General features: G+C 38.8%; 1 protein-coding gene across 1 annotated transcript in view; it reads left to right on the top strand.

Moving 5' to 3' along the window:
- UNC5C (unc-5 netrin receptor C) overlaps positions 1-20174 on the top strand; it is a 396902-nt gene that overhangs the window by 326532 nt on the left and 50196 nt on the right. Inside the window, exons 8-9 of the mRNA XM_032137047.2 lie at positions 17949-18140; positions 18812-19156. Of these exons, the coding sequence (XP_031992938.1) occupies positions 17949-18140; positions 18812-19156 (537 nt within the window). The remainder of the gene's footprint in view (positions 1-17948; positions 18141-18811; positions 19157-20174) is intronic.

Genomic DNA, 20174 nt, shown 5'->3' on the forward strand with positions numbered 1-20174 from the left:
GTTTTTGCCCATTCAGTAGGATATTGGCTGTGGGGTTGTCGTAGATAGCTCTTATTATTTTGAGATACGTCCTATCGATACCTAAGTTATTGAGAGTGTTTAGCATGAAGGGTTGTTGAATTTTGTCAAAGGCCTTTTCTGCATCTATTGAGATAATCATGTGGTTTTTGTCTTTGGTTCTGTTTATATGCTGGATTACATTTATTGATTTGCATATGTTGAACCAGCCTTGCATCCCAGGGATGAAGCCCACTTGATCATGGTGGATAAGCTTTTTGATGTGCTGCTGGATTCGGTTTGCCAGTATTTTATTGAGGATTTTTGCATCAATGTTCATCAAGGATATTGGTCTGAAATTCTCTTTTTTGGTTATGTCTCTGCCATGCTTTGGTATCAGGACGATGCTGGCCTCATAAAATGAGTTGGGGAGGATTCCCTCTTTTTCTATGGATTGGAATAGTTTCAGAAGGAATGGTACCAGTTCCTCCTTGTACCTCTGGTAGAATTCAGCTGTGAATCCATCAGGTCCTGGACTCTTTTTGGTTGGTAAGCTATTGATTATTGCCACAATCTTCAGAGTTCCATTTTCCTATTTAGTTGGGGGGTGTTTTTGTCGAAATTTATCCTTTTTCTATAGAGGTGTTTGTAGTATTCTCTGATGGTAGATTGTATTTCTGTGGGATCGGTGGTGATATCCCCTTTTTCATTTTTTATTGCATCTATTTGATTCTTCTCTCTTTTCTTCTTTATTAGTCTTGCTAGCAGTCTATCAATTTTGTTGATCTTTTCAAAAAACCAGCTCCTGGATTCATTAATTTTTTGAAGGGTTTTTTGTGTCTCTATTTCTTTCAGTTCTGCTCTGATTTTAGTTATTTCTAGCCGTCTGCTAGCTTTTGAATGTGTTTGCTCTTGCTTTTCTAGTTCTTTTAATTGTGATGTTAGGGTTTCAATTTTGGATCTTTCCTGCTTTCTCTTGTGGGCATTTAGTGCTATAAATTTCCCTCTGCACACTGCTTTGAATGTGTCCCAGAGATTCTGATATGTTGTGTCTTTGTTCTCATTGGTTTCAAAGAACATCTTTATTTCTGCCTTCCTTTCATTATGTACCCAATAGTCTTTCAGGAGTAGGTTGTTCGGTTTCCATGTAGTTGAGTGGTTTTGAGTGAGTTTCTTAATCCTGAGTTCTAGTTTGATTGCACTGTGGTCTGAGAGACAGTTTGTTATAATTTCTGTTCTTTTACATTTGCTGAGGAGAGCTTTACTTCCAACTATGTGGTCAATTTTGGAATAGGTGTGGTGTGGTGCTGAAAAAAATGTATATTCTGTTGATTTGGGGTGGAGGGTTCTGTAGATGTCTATTAGGTCTGCTTTGTGCAGAGCGGAGTTCAATTCCTGGATATCCTTGTTAAATTTCTGTCTCGTTGATCTGTCTAATGTTGACAGTGGGGTGTTAAAATCTCCCATTATTATTGTATGGGAGTTTAAGTCCCTTTGTAGGTCACTCAGGACTTGCTTTATGAATCTGGGTGCTCCTGTGTTGGGTGCATATATATTTAGGATAGTTAGCTCTTCTTGTTGAATTGATCCCTTTACCATTATGTAATGGCCTTCTTTGTCTCCTTTGATCTTTGTTGGTTTAAAGTCTATTTTATCAGAGACTAGGATTGCAACCCCTGACTTTTTTTGTTTTCCAGTTGCTTGATAGATCTTCCCCCATCCCTTTATTTTGAGTCTATGTGTGTCTCTGCACATGAGATGGGTTTCCTGAATACAGCACACTGATGGGTCTTGACTCCTTATCCAGTTTGCCAGTCTGTGTCTTTTAATTGGAGCATTTAGCCCATTTACATTTAAAGTTAATATTGTTATGTGTGAATTTGATCCTGTCATTATGATGTTAGTTGGTTATTTTGCTTGTTAGTTGCGGTTTCTTCCTAGCCTTGATGGTCTTTACAATTTGGCGTGTTTTTGCAGTGGCTGGTACCAGTTGTTCCTGTCCATGTTTAGTGCTTCCTTGAGGAGCTCTTTTAGGGCAGGCCTGGTGGTGACAAAGTTACTCAGCATTTGCTTGTCTGTAAAGTATTTTATTTCTCCTTCACTTATGAAGCTTAGTTTGGCTGGATATGAAATTCTGGGTTGAAAACTCTTTTCTTTAAGAATGTTGAATATTGGCCCCCATTCTCTTCTGGCTTCTAGAGTTTCTGCTGAGAGATCAGCTGTTAGTCTGATGGGCTTCCCTTTGTGGGTAACCCGACCTTTCTCTCTGGCTGCCCTTAACATTTTTTCCTTCATTTCAACTTTGGTGAATCTGACGATTATGTGTCTTGGAGTTGCTCTTCTCAAGGAGTATCTTTGTGGCATTCTCTATATTTCCTGAATCTGAATGTTGGCCTGCCTTGCTAGATTGGGGAAGTTCTCCAGGATAATATCTTGCAGAGTGTTTTCCAACTTCGTTCCATTCTCCCTGTCATTTTCAGATACACCAATCAGACGTAGATTTGGTCTTTTCACATAGTCCCAAATTTCTTGGAGGCTTTGTTCATTTCTTTTTATTCTTTTTTCTCTAAACTTCCCTTCTCGCTTCTTTTCATTCATTTCATCTTCCAACACTGATATCCTTTCTTCCAGTTGATCTCATCGGCTACTGAGGCTTCTGCAATCTTCGCGTAGTTCTTGAAACTTGGCTTTCAGCTCCATCAGCTCCTTTGAACCCTTCTCTCCATTGGTTATTCTAGTTATCCATTCGTCTAATTTTTTTTCAAAGTTTTTAACTTCTTTGCTATTGTTTTGAATTTCCTCCCGTAGCTCGGAGTCATTTGATCATCTGAAGCCTTCTTCTCTCAGCTCGTCAAACTCATTCTCCATCCAGCTTTGTTCCATTGCTGGTGAGGGAACTGTATTCCTTTGGAGGGGGAGACGTGCTCTGCTTTTTAGAGTTTCCAGTTTCTCTGCTCTGTTTTTTCCCCATTTTTGTGGTTTTATCTACTTTTGGTCTTTGATGGTGGTGATGTACAGATGGTTTTTTGGTGTGGATGTCCTTTCTGTTTGTTAGTTTTCCTTCTACCAGACAGGACCCTCAGCTGCAGGTCTGTTGGAGTTTGCTAGAGGTCCACTCCAGACCCTGTTTGGCTGGGTGTCAGCAGTGGTGGCTACAGAACAGCAGATTTTTGTGAGACCACAAATTCAGCTGTCTGATAGTTCCTCTGGAAGTTTTATCTCAGAGGAGTACCTGGCGGAGTGAGGTGTCAGTCTGTCCCTACTGGGGGGTGCCTCCCAGTTAGGCTGCTCGGGGGTCAGGGACCCACTTTAGGAGGCAGTCTGTCTGTTCTCAGATCTCCAGCTGTGTGCTAGGAGAACCACTACTCTCTTCAAAGCTGTCAGACAGGGACATTTAAGTCTGCAGAGGCTCCTGCGGACTTTTTGTTTGTCTCTGCCCTGCCCCCAGAGGTGGAGCCTACAGAGGCAGGCAGGCCTCCTTGAGCTGTGGTGGGCTCCACCCAGTTCAGGCTTCCTGGCTGCTTTGTTTACCTAAGCAAGCCTGGGCAATGGCGGGCGCCCTTCCCCCAGCCTCGCTGCTGCCTTGCAGTTTGATCTCAGGCTGTTGTGCTAGCAATCAGCAAGACTTCGTGGGCATAGGACCCTCTGAGCCAGGTGCGGGACAGAATCTCCTGGTGTGCTGTTTTCCAGGCCCGTTGGAAAAGCGCATTATTAGGGTGGCACTGACCCGATTTTCCAGGTGCCGTCTGTTACCCCTTTCTTTGACTAGGAAAGGGAACTCCCTGACCCCCTGCGCTTCCCGAGTGAGGCAATGCCTCGCCCTACTTCGGCTCACGCACAGTGCGCTGCACTGACTGTCGTGCACCCACTGTTTGGCACTCCCTAGTGAGATGAACCCGGTATCTCAAACGGAGATGCAGAAATCACCCGTCTTCTGTGTCGCTCACGCTGGGAGCTGTAGACCGGAGCTGTTCCTATTCGGCCATCTTGGCTCCACCCCCTAGGTTTCTTTATATCATCCCTAAGCTGATGTGAAAGCAGCTACCCCACATGTTTTACAATATATTTTTGAAATAGGCTTTACATTAAATGGTTATGACAAGAGAGAGAGACACAGAACAGGACACATAGAAAGATACAGAAGAAGCAGAAAACACTTAAGGAATCTCAAAAAATGCTAAGACAATAAGCGTATTTAATTTTAAGTTGAAATACAATTGTATTACTAAGACCTGATAACTTTTAACTTTTATAATCTTTTTTTTCTTTTTTAATGTGATGGAGTCTCATTCTGTTGCCCAGGCTGGAGTGCAGTGGCGCGACTCTGGCTCACTGCAACCTTCTGCCTCCTGGGTTTAAGCAATTCTCCTGCCTCAGCCTCCCGAATAGTTGGGATTACAGGCATCCACCACCCTACCCAGCTAATGTTTGTATTTTTAATAGAGATGGGGTTTCACCATGTTGGCCATGCTGGTCTCGAACTCCTGACCTCAAGTGATCTGCCCACCTCGGCCTCCCGAAGTGCTGAGATTACAGGCCTGAGCCACCACATGGGGCCTAACTGTTATAATCTTTATAATGAATTTTTAGTAAGATCTGTCATGGATAGCATATAATATGAATAGTTTAATCACTGCTTCTTCCTTTTGAAAATAGCAATTCAAATACTATATATATGGCCTAGTCCAGAAATGCGGATTTATATATATATTTATCAATATGGTAGATTGGATTATTAAGTTACTGCAACCATTCCTATAGATTTTAGTTTTTATTCTCATTGTAAGTTTGGAGTTTCTCATAGGGATTTGTAACAGTTCAAATCTGAACTTAGAATTACTCCTTGCTGAAGATGGTTCATGCCGCAGTAGACAAATTTAAAATTGCAATTTACTAACAAGAACTGCTTGGAATTGTGTCTGCATCAGTGAACTTCCTGACTTTGGGAAATTAAAATGTTAGGCATTCTGCAAAGTTAGCACTTTCAACTCATTAAAAAAATTACACATCACACAGCTCTTCTATTAATTCTCAGAAGTACAGAGGAAGTGGCAGAGCTCTCCATGTTTAAATTGTGGTGTGGACACACTGCATACCAGGGCCCCCAGAAGCCCAGGTGGACTTAATGTGGGGAAGTAATTTACCTTACAAATACTCATTTCTTGACTTTAGAATGATACGTTTATAACCGCCTGTGGTAGGCATTTGAGAAGGTGCTAGTCATTTCCCAGTGAAATTCTTGTCAACACAGCAGTTTGATAGGAAAGCATAATTGTGAGTGGTAGACAGTGAGAGCTTTTATCTATAGTTGGAAGAAGTTGATGTCATAGCTGTGTTTGTGTAGTTCTTGATATGTGTAGCGTCCCAGCTGGCAAATAAATATTCTGTACATGGCCTGCCCGCCCAACACAATGCTACACAGTGTCCGGTATAATAAGTGTGGTTTGCTTTTGCTTTTTTCCTTTCTGGTAAAACATTTTCCTGGTTTTGAAAGCAAGGATGTGGTTAGAAACTTTAGCCCACAGAAGCCTAATGAACACCTATGGAGCACTAAACAGGTTAGAAAACAAATGCAAGGTCTTTAGATCTAGGTGGAAAGGGAACTCTGAGGGGATCAAGAAAGGTGCCACCAAGCCAGCAACTACAGCAAAGCATGGGCTCCTTTGAGATCACGGGGGTGCAGGTCCAGGGCTGCAAGCTCAATTTTCTTCTTGCTAGAAATCTAGCAGATAGGTTCATGTATTCTAGAAGTCAGTCACCTTACATCAGAACTCTTCATTATTTTACTTTTTCTATCAGGTGTCTTTACTACCATGGAGGGATTCTGGTATCACTGCTTTTGGATTTATAATTTATTTTTCTTTTCTAAGAAGCATTGATGGGGATAGAGTCTATTATATAACACTTATATAAAACATATATAATATGTTTTATAATATAGTTTACGTAATATAATATAATATAGCTTATATAACGCTTACATAAAACATATAGTTTATATAATATAACACATATAAAAACACTTGAGTAGCTGATCTATGAGTTTGATTTTAATGAACTTGGTTTAAATTTCAGGCATTTATGCTTCACCTACTGTGAATCATGAGATAAGACATTTACATCCTGGGATGTTAATTATCTACTATTCATTTTCAGAAGGGTGTGGCTGGTCACTATAAGGAATAGGGCTATGGACCAGCTTAGTGAGGCGTGGCCATTGTCCTCAGCAGGCTGGAGCAGTAAATTACCATGGCAATTTAGATAACTGACATCAGTGATAAGCAAATGTTCTTTTTAATTGTTGTTGTCATGTCCTAGGATTTATGTATTCATTTATTTGGAGTTCCTTAAGCCCTATCAATAAATAAACCCTCAGAAGAGTGGTAAATTATAATAAATGACCCTGGGTGTCTTTGACAGACCTGACCTTTGACATCATTAGTGCAGCCCTCATGGGTTTGCTATATAAGAGCTGACCTTAAAGGATAAAAGAAAATCTGGACATGTTTATTTTGAATGGCCCTTGAGGTTTTAATAAGAACATCTGCATCAGAAAAAAATGTAATTGGGGTAAAAAAAATTGCCCATGCTTTGGCTTAGTGTAAAGTAACTGGCAAAAAAGAAGACCAAGCAGCCAGCTCAAGGAGAGGGGATTCTTCTAACGACAGGATCAGAAAATGAGGAACAATCTTATCAAGTAGCCTAGTGGACTTAGAGTAGATAAATATTACTAAAACTAACCAAGATCTTTGTGACCTAAATATAGCTACTTTTATAGAATATGTTTAATGCTTTTATAAATAACTTTATGTCATATGCATAACTTGCATCCTAGCCACCCCCATAAGATATGAATCCATCTTCTATTGTGCTTAATCCCCACAGTATCCTAAAATCTATTTACATGTATTAAGGTCATAGAAGCAGCTCCATACTGAAATGTAATGAGTAAACCTCAAAGGCAAGCAGGACACCTCCTAAAACTCTACCTATCTCCTTTTTGGCCAAGTATCTGATACTAATGTAAAGGCAGGGTTTTAATGCCCAGACACCTACATATACACTTTAGAGGGCATAAAAAGTACCATATCTTATATGGTAGTTTAAAGATATTTCAGATTTCATTTTAATTCTGTTTGCTGTCCACCTTATACACTGATTTTAGGCCCTGGCATTAGTTGCTTCTGACCCCAGTCTACTGTGTCAGACATGACCAAGTTAAGACAAAATTGAATTGAGCTCAATTTAATTAATACACAAAAGGTAGAAAAAAGCCTTACAAACAGAACTTTTGTTAATCCCCTAATAATAGTTCTCTTTTGCAAAGGAAGAAACTGAGGCATAGAATTGAAACAGCCCTCCCAACACCCACAGATGAGTGCTGGAGCCAATGTATGAAGGCAGATCTGTCTCATTTTTAAACCTGTTCTCATGCAGGATCTTGGATGCCAGAAGCAAGTGGTTATCAGCTTTTATTGCTTTAAAATGGGGAAAGGATGCCCTATTTAATGAATGGTGTTGGGAAAACTGGCCATATGCAGAAAACTAAAACTGGACCCCTTCCTTACACTTAATACAAAAATTAACTCAAGATGGATTAAAGACTTAAATGTAAGACATAAAACCATAAAAACCCTAGAAGAAAACCTAGGCAATACCATTCAGGACATAGGCATGGGCAAAGACTTCATGACTAAAACATCAAAAGCAATGGCAACAAAAGCCAAAATTGACAAATGGGATCTAATTAAACTAAAGAGCTTCTGCACAGCGAAAGAAACTCATCAGAGTGAACAGGCAACTTATAGAATGGGAGAAAATTTTTGCAATCTATCCATCTGACAAAGGGCTAATATCCATAATCTACAAGGAACTTAAACAAATTTATAAGAAAAAAAAAACCCATCAAAAAGTGGGCAAAGGATATAAACAGACATTTCTCAAAAGAAGACATTTATGCAGCCAACAAACATGAAAAAAATCTCATCATCACTGGTCATTAGAGAAATGCAAATCAAAACCACAATGAGATACCATCTCACACCAGTTAGAATGGTGATCATTAAAAAGTCAGTAAACAGGCTGGGCACAGTGGCTCACACCTGTAATCCCAGCACTTTGGGAGGCCGAGGCGGGTGGATCACCTGAGGTCAGGAGTTTGAGACCAGCCTGGCCAACATGGTGAAACCCATCTCTACTAAAAATACAAAAAATTAGCTGGGCATAGTGGCAGATGCCTGTAATCCCAGCTACTTGGGAGGCTGAGGCAGGAGAATTGCTTGAACCCAGGAGGCAGTGGTTGCAGTGAGCCGAGATCATGCCACTGCACTCCAGCCTGGGCAATGAGAGTGAAACTCCATCTCCAAAAAAAAAAAAAAAAAAAAAAAGTCAGGAAACAACGGATTCTGAGGAGGATATGGAGAAATAGGAACACTTTTACACTGTTGGTGGGAGTGTAAATTAGTTCAACCATTGTGGAAGACAGTGTGGCGATTCCTCAAGGATCTAGAACCAGAAATACCATTTAACCCAGCAATCCCATTACTGGGTGTGTACACAAAGGATTATAAATCATTCTACTATAAAGACACATGCACACATATGTTTATTGCAGCACTGTTCACAATAACAAAGACTTGGAACCAAAGCCCATCAATGATAGAGCACATAAAGAAAATGTGGCACATATATACCATGAAATACTATGCAGCCATAAAAAAAGGATGAGTTCATGTTTTTTGCAGGGACACAAATGAAGCCAGAAACCATTATTCTCAGCAAACTAACTCAGGAACAGAAAACCAAACACTGCATGTTCTCACTCATAAGTGGGAGCTGAACAATGAGAACACACCGATACAGGGAGGGGAACATCAAACATTGGGGCCTGTCCGGGGGTGGGGGGCTAGGGGAGGGATAGCATTAGGAGAAACACCTAATGTAGATGACAGGTTGATGGGTGCGGCAAACCACCATGGCACGTGTATACCTATGTAACAAACCTGCACGTTCTGCACATGTATCTCAGAATTTAAAGTATAATAAAAAACAAAAAAAAAATGAGATTTTCTTCTGACGTGTAGAGCTCCTCCAATTATTGATGTTTATTCCTTTTTTCCACATGGCATCATTTTTGAGGGAAATGATGTTTCTCCTTTAAATATTTACTTATAGGGTTTTATGCCAAATGCAATGTGATTATCATGCATTAACAACTACATCATTCTAGCAAGGCTCTCCAGTCACATTAGAGCGGAAATGCCAAGGTTTGGTACACCTCTTTGCTTGCCCCACACTTGAAACAGAAGACACTGTTTGGAAATTTTTTTCATTTAAAGGAGACAACCTCTCTATGCTATTTTTGGCTTTATAAGTGTCATGACAATAAATGATAATATTTCAAATGGAGAGATATTTTACAATCCAAATCAGCAGAGTTATCTCATGCAATCACTGAATTACAAATTAAGCCAGGTGCCCACCAAGTCCTCTTCTGTTATTTCCTTGTCTCTCCTCATTTGAATCTACTAATTATTGCTGACATAGTACTTAAGAAGGACGGTGGAGGTGTAGCCTGAGGGCTGGGATCCAACCCTGGCTCTGCTGTTTCACCAGCTTTATAATGTTAGACAAATCCCTTTACCACTCTATGCTCAAAGGGTTAAAGTAGGGAGTTCCAATCAATGATCTATTTTCGCTCCAACATCCTGGGGGTTTGCAAGTTTGTGAGAACATAGACTTGGTTCTGAGGATTTAAACCTGGCTAATGATGTTCAGAAGTTACGACGTTTCTCACATCAGAATATTTGCTTGATAATTATTTCTATGGAAGTATGTATTATGGCATAAAAACAGTTTGAATTATTTTTAAAAAATGTAATAATAAAACCATGATCATTTTTTGCTATCCATATTGCTTGAAAAGAAAAAATTTGAAAAGGCTAGAAAAATAAAAGTAGTTGCTGTTTATTGGGGAAATGAAGATTTACATTTGGTTTCTGGCATTATTCTTGAGACTCTCAAATATAAACCCACCAGACAGGCTATATTTAGGTATATTGTTGCTCAGTTACTGGGTCTTGGCTGTGTACTTAGGGATAATTTGATATTACTTCCTTCAGTATAAACACCAGTGAAAGTTGGACATCACTAAAACGTTCGGGCGACCTCACCTCTAGTCTAAATGATGACCTTGTGCAAATTAGAAAAAAGTCATTTGTTCCCTAAGTCACTTTACTACCAGCAGCCAGAAAATGGTTCTATGATTAATCCAAATTTACAGTAAACACAAATATGAATGGTGCCACCCAGAGCTGGACAATGCAAAATTATACATTGTCAGTTTTATTGACCCAAATTTTAGTTGGTAAAATATCAACACTTTGGGTAACTTTGCAAACATCCTTTCTCACCTTTGAGACTCTGTCTCCTCATATGAAAAAGATTGAATGAGATAATCTCTTGAGATAATGTTTTGAGCAATTATGAGATGGTCTTCAAGTAAAAAGATCATTGCATGAACTGTTTAAGACATAGCCTGCTCTTGCTCCAGTTTTCAAATATTTTTCCTTCACTTAAAGGTTTTCTCCAAATCGAATCTCCTTTAGTCTGTATTCCTGCAGGTCAGGAAAATCTATGCTTTAAAAAATAAATTTTCTTTAAAAATACAAGTTACAGCTGGGTGCGATGGCTCACACCTGTAATCCCAGCACTTTGGGAAGCCAAGGTGGGAGGATTGCTTGAGCCCAGGAGTTCAAAATCAGCCTGGGCAACATAGCAAGACCCCATCTCTACAAAAAAATTTTTTAAATAGCCTGGGTGTGGTGGTGCAGATATGTGGTCCCAGCTACTTGGGAGGCTGAGATGGGAGGATTGCTTGATCCCAAGAGGTGGAGGCTGCAGGGAGCTATGATCACGCCACTGCACTCCAGCCAGCATGACAGAGCAAGACCCTATCTTGAAATAAATATTTTTTTTAAAAAAAACATTGTTTTAAAGTGGATATAGGTTATAAGCAGTTACCCTTGAAAAAGCACTGCTCTTGAAAAAGCAGTTGCTGAGGCCACACTGTACCCAGGGGTAACAAGTCTCATACCTTTCCCTGAACACCATGCCTGTTCTTGCCTTCTCAGTCAAAAAGAGGTGATTGTGAAAGTTGTTATCAAGGGAGGTGGATTTTGTTCTGGGCCATCCTTTCATGGCAAGATTGTTTCTTTCATTGCAGGACATTCAATATCCTTGGCCTTCACTCACCAAATGCCAAAAAACAACCACCTAATCCTTATGACAACCAAAAAAAAAACACCACCCCTACCCCATTTCCAAACACCCTCTTGAGAAATTGCATCACTCTTGGTTGAGATACCTTTTTTCCATCAATTTGCACTCTGGCCTTGAAAACGTGCTTTGGAAACATACCACCATATCTTTTGCCAGAAGCCACAAAGGACAGGCATAAGCCTTTTGACATGAAGAGAGTGCAAGAGTCCTTAGAAAAGAGCATTGCATATGGCTTCTCTGAAAAACTGGGCTCCCTGTCTGTGTAATAACTGGGGAAACTGAAATTCAAACGAGTTTCCTAAGATCACTCATTAGATAATAGGCTACGTTGACTCTACAAATAAAATCCCTTAAGGACCCAGCATCTTAGTATACCTTAGTGACATGCATCATAATTATATCAATGTCATTGTTGGTCATTTCTTGATTACTGGCAATGTACCAGCACCTTACAAATCTCATCTATCCCTTCCACAGCTCTAGAAGTAAGTATTCATATCCCCTTAGACAGATTAGGAAACTGATGCTTAGAAAAGTGAAGTAGTTTAGCCAAGCTCTCCCAGCTAAGTGGCAGAGCTAGGATTCAAGCTGATGTTCCTGAGACTGAAAAGCAGTGTACTGGCCCACGGCCCGGTGCTTTTCTTAGACCACCTTACTTTGAAGTAGCGGGAAAGTTAACTGAAATCCCTAACTTTTGAACCAGGCTGTCGGTAGCAACTGAAAAACAATTATTTTGCACTGTGTTCTGCCGGAGATGTTATTTTTCATTATTGCTAGGACTCCTCTCAGCAGGATCACCTCATTAGCTGAAGAAAATGTTCCCTGTTGTTCCGTGAGAGACGGATCAGATGGAGAAGCATAAAAACAAACTCCAGAAAGTGATTCTGTGTTCCCCTCATTTAGGGGATGGAACAGTAATCCCCTTCTTCTCTGATTCCCAGCCTGCTAAGTGATGTTTTACTTCTGTAGTTGCAGAAGTGTTTTGAAAATGATGGAAAAAGTTTTACAGGGATGACTTACATAACTTTTTATCAGTGTTTCCATAACAGAGTAAATTGGAGTGTCGAACCTTTGGTGAGTACACTTAATACTGGTCTGTTTTAAATTTTCCCATGTAGGAAAATAAGAGTTTGGCTAGATTGGTCCTAATTGCCTATGAGGAATAACTAAAGTAAGTGAGATTTTGTAAAATATTTTAAAAATTTTTTTAAATATTAAATATTTTAATATTTTTAATATTTTAGAGTGAAGCTGTATTTAATTTTTTTAATATTTTATTTTCGCTCAGAACAACCTCAAATGCAAACACTTCATCAGTTATATTATACACCTATTGACAGACATTTCCTAAGCCATGTGTTATAGAAGCCATCTGTAAAACCCTATCACTTTGCTCCATTTGAAAATCCATATCTATAGAAAGCAAAGTGATTTTTTTCAAAATGACATTCTATCACAGGTTATGCATTTCACTTAGAATAAAATCAATACTCATTGTGGAGGGCAGGTGCAGTGACTCGGGCCTGTAATCCCAGCATTTTGGGAGGCTAAGGTGGGCAGATAGCTTGAGCCCAGGATTTCAAGACCAGTCTAGCCAACATGGTGAAACCCCATGTCTAGTAAAAATACCAAAATTAGCCGGACGTGGTGGTGCACACCTGTAATCCCAGCCACTCGGGAGGCTGAGACAGGAGAATCGCTCGAACCCAGGAGGTGGAGGTTGCAGTGAGCCGAGATCGTGCCATTGCACTCCAGCCTGGGTGACAGAGTGAGACTCCTCATCCTGGCCCACCAGGACGTGACCTGGTGCTGCCTGTCCTCTGACCCCACCTCCTCCCTTTCCTTTCTTGCTTGCTCCCCACCCTCTAACCATTCTGTCTTTCTGTCAGGACTTTCGTATTTATTGTCATTTCTCATCAAGCACTTGCCTCCTGATTTTCACTTGGCAGATTCTTTCTTTTTTTCAAGCTCCAGGTCAAATTTCAGCTCAATTAAAAAAAAAAAAATTCTTCCTTAATTCCCTAAGTTGGCCATCCTGACATCTCCGAACACATTACGTTCTTTTGGTTTATTTTTAAAAGAACTTTTTTACTATTTGAAATGATCTTATTATTTTGTTTACTTGCTTATTTTCTGTTAAACTTCAGTAAAAACAGGAAAGTATCCCCATGTCTACAACAGAACCCAGAATATAATAAGGTTCAAGAGTATTTGCTAAATGGATGATGAATGAATGAATGAATGAATTCCAATTCTGTGCCTGGAATGAGATTGAAGTTTCAGATAAATAATAAGGCACAAAACATTTATTGAGTAGTTTAAATCTACATAATTTGTGAAAGTTGACATTCAAATCGAAATTACAAAGTTATATTCTCTATTCTTGGTCTGCCTATCAAGAACAGGAATTCTGGTGGGAAGCAGGGACAAAAAAGTCAGAACTGCTTTACAGGGAGAAATTTCAGACCACGTGATATCTAGCTGGAGACAGGCTTTCCTTTTGCAAGATGCAGCTCTTCTGCTTATTCAAGCAGGACCATGCTGATTCTTTTTATTTTTTGAGACAGAGTCTCACTCTATTGCCCAGGCTGGAGTGCAGTGGCGCAATCTCTGCTCACTGCAATCTCCACCTCCCAGTCTCCAGTGATTCTCCCACCTCATCCTCCCGAGTAGCTGGGATCACAGGCACGCGCCACCACGCCTGGCTAATTTTTTGTATTTTGGGTAGAGATGGGCTTTCACCATGTTGCCCAGACTGTCTCATACTCATGAGCTCAGGCGATCCACCTGCCTCAGCCTCTTAAAGTGCTGGGATTACAGACGTGAGCCACCGTGCCTGGCTGCCAGGCTGATTCTTACCAAAAGTTTCAGGATGAGCATCATAGCATTTGTAAATATGCCTTTTATACTCATTTCCTTGCCCTCTTACCTGCAAAAGTAAGTCTTTTGACATTCTTCTACTTAACATCATCACTTCCAGGAGGATGGCATTGTGATCTGGTCTCCTCTACTAGCAGTGAACTTGTTTTGTGTTAAGTCTTTGGATTTTGAAAATAGAGCCTGTATATGTCCCAGATGTCCTTTTATTGAGTTTACAGAATACAAATGGAAAAATTTTATTACCAGGCAGTAGTGTTTAAAAATGAAAATCAAACCTAATACATGGACTCAGACAACTAGAATAAGGAATATAATATTTATAAAACTGAGTAGGAGGTTGCAATCATTGCTCTAAAATAAAGCATTAAAAATTAATTCAGAGCAAACCTGTCTGTGCTACAGCAAAGCTCTCTTTCATTAAGGTAGCACTGCATGTTTCTCCAGAATTAGTTCCCCCAAATAGGTAAATAGCTTGTAAGAACTGAGTGTTCGGCAAACTATGGAAGTCCTACCTAAGGCACGATTTAGAGTTGCTTTTAGTATTACAGCTTTATAGACCTTTCATTTTGAGCCAATTAATTGTGAATCTTGCAGTTTTCCTTTGTTTTTTTGTCCTTGAGTATTACTAGGAAGGTTTAATTCACATGCTTCTTAGTCATCTTCATTGGATTAATCCAAATGGTGCTATATCATTTTATTAATTCATATGTAGCAAAATAGTAAATCTTGGAGAACTGTGGTTACCAGTATAAGATATACTTTAAAACTTTCCATAGGTTTTTCATTTCAAAAGGTTTGTGTTGAACATATTTTAAGTGACTTTTCCCTATCTTATTCCACTTCACATTATTATCATTATCTATATTGCATTATTATTGTCAGTTTCCATCTTCAAAATACACTAAAAAGGAAGAGAAATAAAATGCTAGTGCTATTTCTGCATTTTTCTATTGAGATGAAGTTTTTATTTTTCCCAATATACACCATTTCTCTGAAGCCCTAAAATAAGTAACCTTATAACCTCTAGGTCCTATTGATTTTTCTAATGATTTCAAATAAAAAGCATCCAGTTTCCATTGCATTGACAAACTGTTCAGTCCCTAGGCAAAATCTACTGGACTCCTATTAAATGAAGGGGGCAAGAAACAACAGAAAATCCAAAAAGTAGATTTGAGATGGAGCGGGGGAGAGGTGGTCTCAGCTTAGCTCAGTAAATGGGTACTTAACCTTTGACCAATGATGACAGGTCTTCTTTAGTTCTCTTAGACCAAGCGCAAGCTGTTATGATTAAATAAAAAAGAAAAAAAACTGTTTAGAGCCTTACTGAATATGTCCTGGGAATTAAAGCATATGGCAGGGATAAGGAAAAAAGATTTTCCTTATGCTAATGACCCTTGATGTCTGAAATAAATTAGATCCATTAGAGTTTATGCTCAATAAAAGAAAGACTTTAAGCACTCCAAAGTTAGTGACTCGAGACCAGTTTTTGCTCTAAAATTCAATCTGCCTGCTTATTAATTCTTAGTGAGGCTCCAGAGCAGACAGGAGATGCAAAATCATAATTTTGTACTGAACCAGAATTTTGAAAGACCACAGGTTTCTTTTCCTTTTAATTAAACCATTTTTCATGCTTCCTATTTTCTTTCCCTCATTAATTTGATTTTGTTCCCATTTTTGTTTCATTTTTTTTTCTTTTCAAGGTTTCATTTATCCCATTTCAACTGAACAGAGAACCCAGAATGAATATGGATTTTCTAGTAAGTTTGATGTTTGGATTTTATGTTGCTGAATAATCATTTAACGTTATTGCCCCTAGTTCAAGTTTACCTTTCTTTGGATTACAGATGTGCACACAGGAAATAGGAGCCTAATATATTCTAACATGAAAAATAAATTAGATTTTTGCTGCTGAAGAGAAGAAAGGATCATTTCAAGACTCTGCCAGCTTTAAAATCTATCAGTCTACCATTCAAAGCTTGAGTCCCAGTAGCTGACAAAACATATCATGAAATATGCTGATATAAGTAAAGGGCAGGGTTCAAATACTAAAAAGGAAAGGGTTGAAAAAAGACAGATCGGTTGAGCTAGAAATCATGAATGTTGAATAAGTAACTATGACCTGGTAAAGTAAAACATTAAGAATTTAGATGTAATTTTCTGACCAGAGTTCAGAATCCTGCAGCAGTGCCTCAAATCCTCAAATAAAACCCAACAGAAAAGTGAAGTAAGTACTTTGAAAGCAGCACTCACCCAACCAAGAGTATTTGCGATATCACTGGTTTTCTGAAGAAAATTTGCTAATATTGACTTGATTGATGGGAAAGTGAATATTCTGGAAATTTGGGGAAAAATATTTTTAAAAGAAAGCATTGGATACATTACATTTAAACACAAAATGCTAAAAGAGATAGAGCAATTTCCAATAGAGAATTCATTTACACTGCTAATATGTGAAAGATTCCATGACATTAGAGTGTGGGTTATCTCGTGAGCCACTGGCAAATGAAATGATGAGTTATTTCACCATGTAAACCGTGTGGCTGTTGAGTGTTAGGAGAGGGCCGTGGTTCCTCACATTTTAGGAAGTCATGGGACCTACAAATGTGAAAGTTCTCTCTCCCTGAAAAATGCACACGTCTATAAAATTGACCATAAAATTCTAGGTTGTTCTCGACTATCTGAAGTACCAATTTAACAACCTCTTTTACAGTGAGTGGAGCAGCTTTGATTAATTTTGCTGAACATGTTTTTGTGCATCACAGAAAACTAAAAACAGAGACTTAAAAATGTCAAAGGGGTCCACAAAGGTTTCATTTCATTTGTTTGTTTTAATTATCAGCTTCTATCACCTTTTCTAGTTAGTTGAAAGCATGTTCTATGCCACCAAGGCAACATGCAACATTTATAGGAATTCTTTTCCAGAAAAAAGGCCTCAGTTGACTGACATACCGTGTTGGTCGAATGCTTATTTGCCTTCTGGGGTAGTCTGACCTTTCTGATCACTGAACCAGACCTTTATCTTCCTTAGTGCACAAGAGAGCTATATTTTATTCTAGTAATGAGTAGCTCAAATGTAAATCTCTGACAGGGGACCGTGAGAAGCTCAGGGTTCTCAGAAGTAATACTGCATCTGTGTATCAAAGCCCGGACTTAGAAACAGTTATCAGCATTAACCTCTGTCCCCCAGATCTGGGCCCTCCGAAAGCACACCTTTCAAATCTAATATGTTTGCTCCTAATATTTGCTTTGCTTAGTTACACCATTCCCACCCACCTCTCCATTGATTTAGGGGAAAGTGAGAAGAGTGCTATGGAAAGTAATTTTATGACTTGGAATGATACTTAGGAAAATATTCTGGTTCAATAAATATGCAGATTTAAAACATGCCAGATATTTCTAACAGTGTTTATGTTTATGTTTTTAAAGAACTATCAGTGAATTCAAAAACCCTTCCAAACTTTTCCACCTGAAATGAGTAATAAACTTTTTTTTTCCTGTGGGTTGGGATGGTTTTAGTTCCAGTTTCTTTATATGCCTAGTAATAAACAGTCTGTTATGCTGCCCAATTATAAGATAGATTAGTGGGTGGATAGATGCAGAGTGAGAAAGGAAAAGAAATCAGAGATAATTTTCCACTGAAAGGCCACAGCCATTTTATATAGCTTTTGAAATAGATTTGAAATTAACCTATAAAAAAGGCAGTGAATCTCTGAAAAAATTATAGCAATACATATGTGTACTGTGAGAAATTTCTGTAAGCAGCTGGTTCAGTGTTTCACTCTTCTCTCTAGCTGCTCCTGATTCAGATGATGTGGCTCTCTATGTTGGGATTGTGATAGCAGTGATCGTTTGCCTGGCGATCTCTGTAGTTGTGGCCTTGTTTGTGTATCGGAAGAATCATCGTGACTTTGAGTCAGATATTATTGACTCTTCGGCACTCAATGGGGGCTTTCAGCCTGTGAACATCAAGGCAGCAAGACAAGGTCAGTTGACATTCCACTTCACACCCTGTTACTTATGCATGTAAGCAGTTTCAAAAATCAATGACTTTAGAGTCATCTCATTCAGCTAGAATGTAAGCTCCATGAAGACAGCAATTTGAGTTAATTTTGTTCATTACTGTATTGATGTCATTTACATAACAAATTAGAGTTAACAAGATAAATCCTCTTTTTTTCTTTTCTGACAGATTGCTCTGTCACTTTTTAACTTCTATTTGAAAAGAGTACTCTGATTGGTTGACTGATTTCTTGAGTCTCTTTTTTTCTTTCCTTTGACAAGGTATCTTGTATTGCTATGAATAGAATGATTTACCAGTGAACCCAAATCCAGTATAGACCAGGGAAACCATAGCTAATCATCACCTAGTGAGGCTCGTTGTTCAATCCAATCTGTTGAAATAGCTAAATACCTTGGGCATAATGAGTAGACATCAAAGCAAATTATAGAATGAGCTTGACCACTTACTTATAGCCAATAATAAAATAGCTGGTAGTTATCTGATTGCCCTGTTTTCAGTAGAGCCTGTCTATCCATCTCCGATATTAGCTGAGCTGCTTTACTTTTGGCTCAGAAAGTGTGAGGGGGAGTCTGACTAATGTAGGTTGGCCTGAATGGAGAATGCCAATGGGATTATTTTCTCTTTCTGACTCAGATCTGCTGGCGGTACCCCCAGACCTCACGTCAGCTGCAGCCATGTACAGAGGGCCTGTCTATGCCCTGCATGACGTCTCAGACAAAATCCCAATGACCAACTCTCCAATTCTGGATCCACTGCCCAACCTGAAAATCAAAGTGTACAACACCTCAGGTGCTGTCACCCCCCAAGATGACCTCTCTGAGTTTACGTCCAAGCTGTCCCCTCAGATGACCCAGTCGTTGTTGGAGAATGAAGCCCTCAACCTGAAGAACCAGAGTCTAGCAAGGCAGACTGATCCATCCTGTACCGCATTTGGCAGCTTCAACTCGCTGGGAGGTCATCTTATTGTTCCCAATTCAGGTAATTCCTAGAGGTTTAAATTGCAAAGAGGCAGCTTGAAACATATTTTTCCATACCAAAATCTTTTTTGTTCGTGGGTTTTCATTAGGCCTGAAATGTTAAATGTGACCTATCCAGCCCAAATCTACTTTCAATGTAAACAGAACATTACTTCAGACAAATTAGCAAAACCATTTATTTTCCTCCAACAATTCTGAAAACACTTCCTCTAGAAATTTTATACTCACAGCTTTCTGCTGAGGTGTAATTTAGAACCATCATTGACCTCCTTTCTTCTAGAACTTCAGAAGGCAACATCAAGCCACAAGTCCTAATGTTGTCATTATACTTTAAAAGGACGAACTAATTATAAAATATATCATTTGGTTCAGTTCCAATTTACTACATGAAGCAATACTACAGAAAACAAATTTTTTGATCATCAGAGGCATCATAATAGACATCAAATCTTCATTTATTAACCTAACTTGATCAGTCTTTTACCTCACAGTATTGAGAGTGTACACTGTACTCACTCCTACCTCTGATATTTGTATCCAGAATCACCAGATTCATCAGGTGTGCTTTTGTACTATTACTTGGTTTCAGTTTATTATGTAGTTTCTCTGCATCTAGAGAATAAGCCTCATAAAGCTCTTTCATGGTGAATGAAAGTTAATGACTGATACTGTTGGATTAAAAATTGATATGCATTAATCAGTATTAGTAATGAGCTTGGAACCATGGGTCATAAAAGGGTTAATGGCTTCCTCTCTAAATCTATCTAATTCTTTTGGACAAGGCTGTGAGTATTTTGTAAATATAGTAATACCTAAAATGTAAATACCTAAAATGTTGTCACATTGAAAAAACATAATGTATGTATAGCCAAGGAATATACAGACCAAAGAGTCTTCAGGCCTGAATATGAAATTTTATTTGATTCTTCCTGTCATTCACTCTTTCATTTCAATGCCTTGGCAATTTTTATCCTAAACCTTTAAAAGTATATTTTAACAAAATCAAAACATTTAATAAA

The sequence above is a fragment of the Hylobates moloch genome, unplaced genomic scaffold (genome assembly GCF_009828535.3).
Source record: "Hylobates moloch isolate HMO894 unplaced genomic scaffold, HMol_V3 SCAFFOLD_2, whole genome shotgun sequence".
Classification (NCBI taxonomy): Eukaryota; Metazoa; Chordata; class Mammalia; order Primates; family Hylobatidae; genus Hylobates; species Hylobates moloch.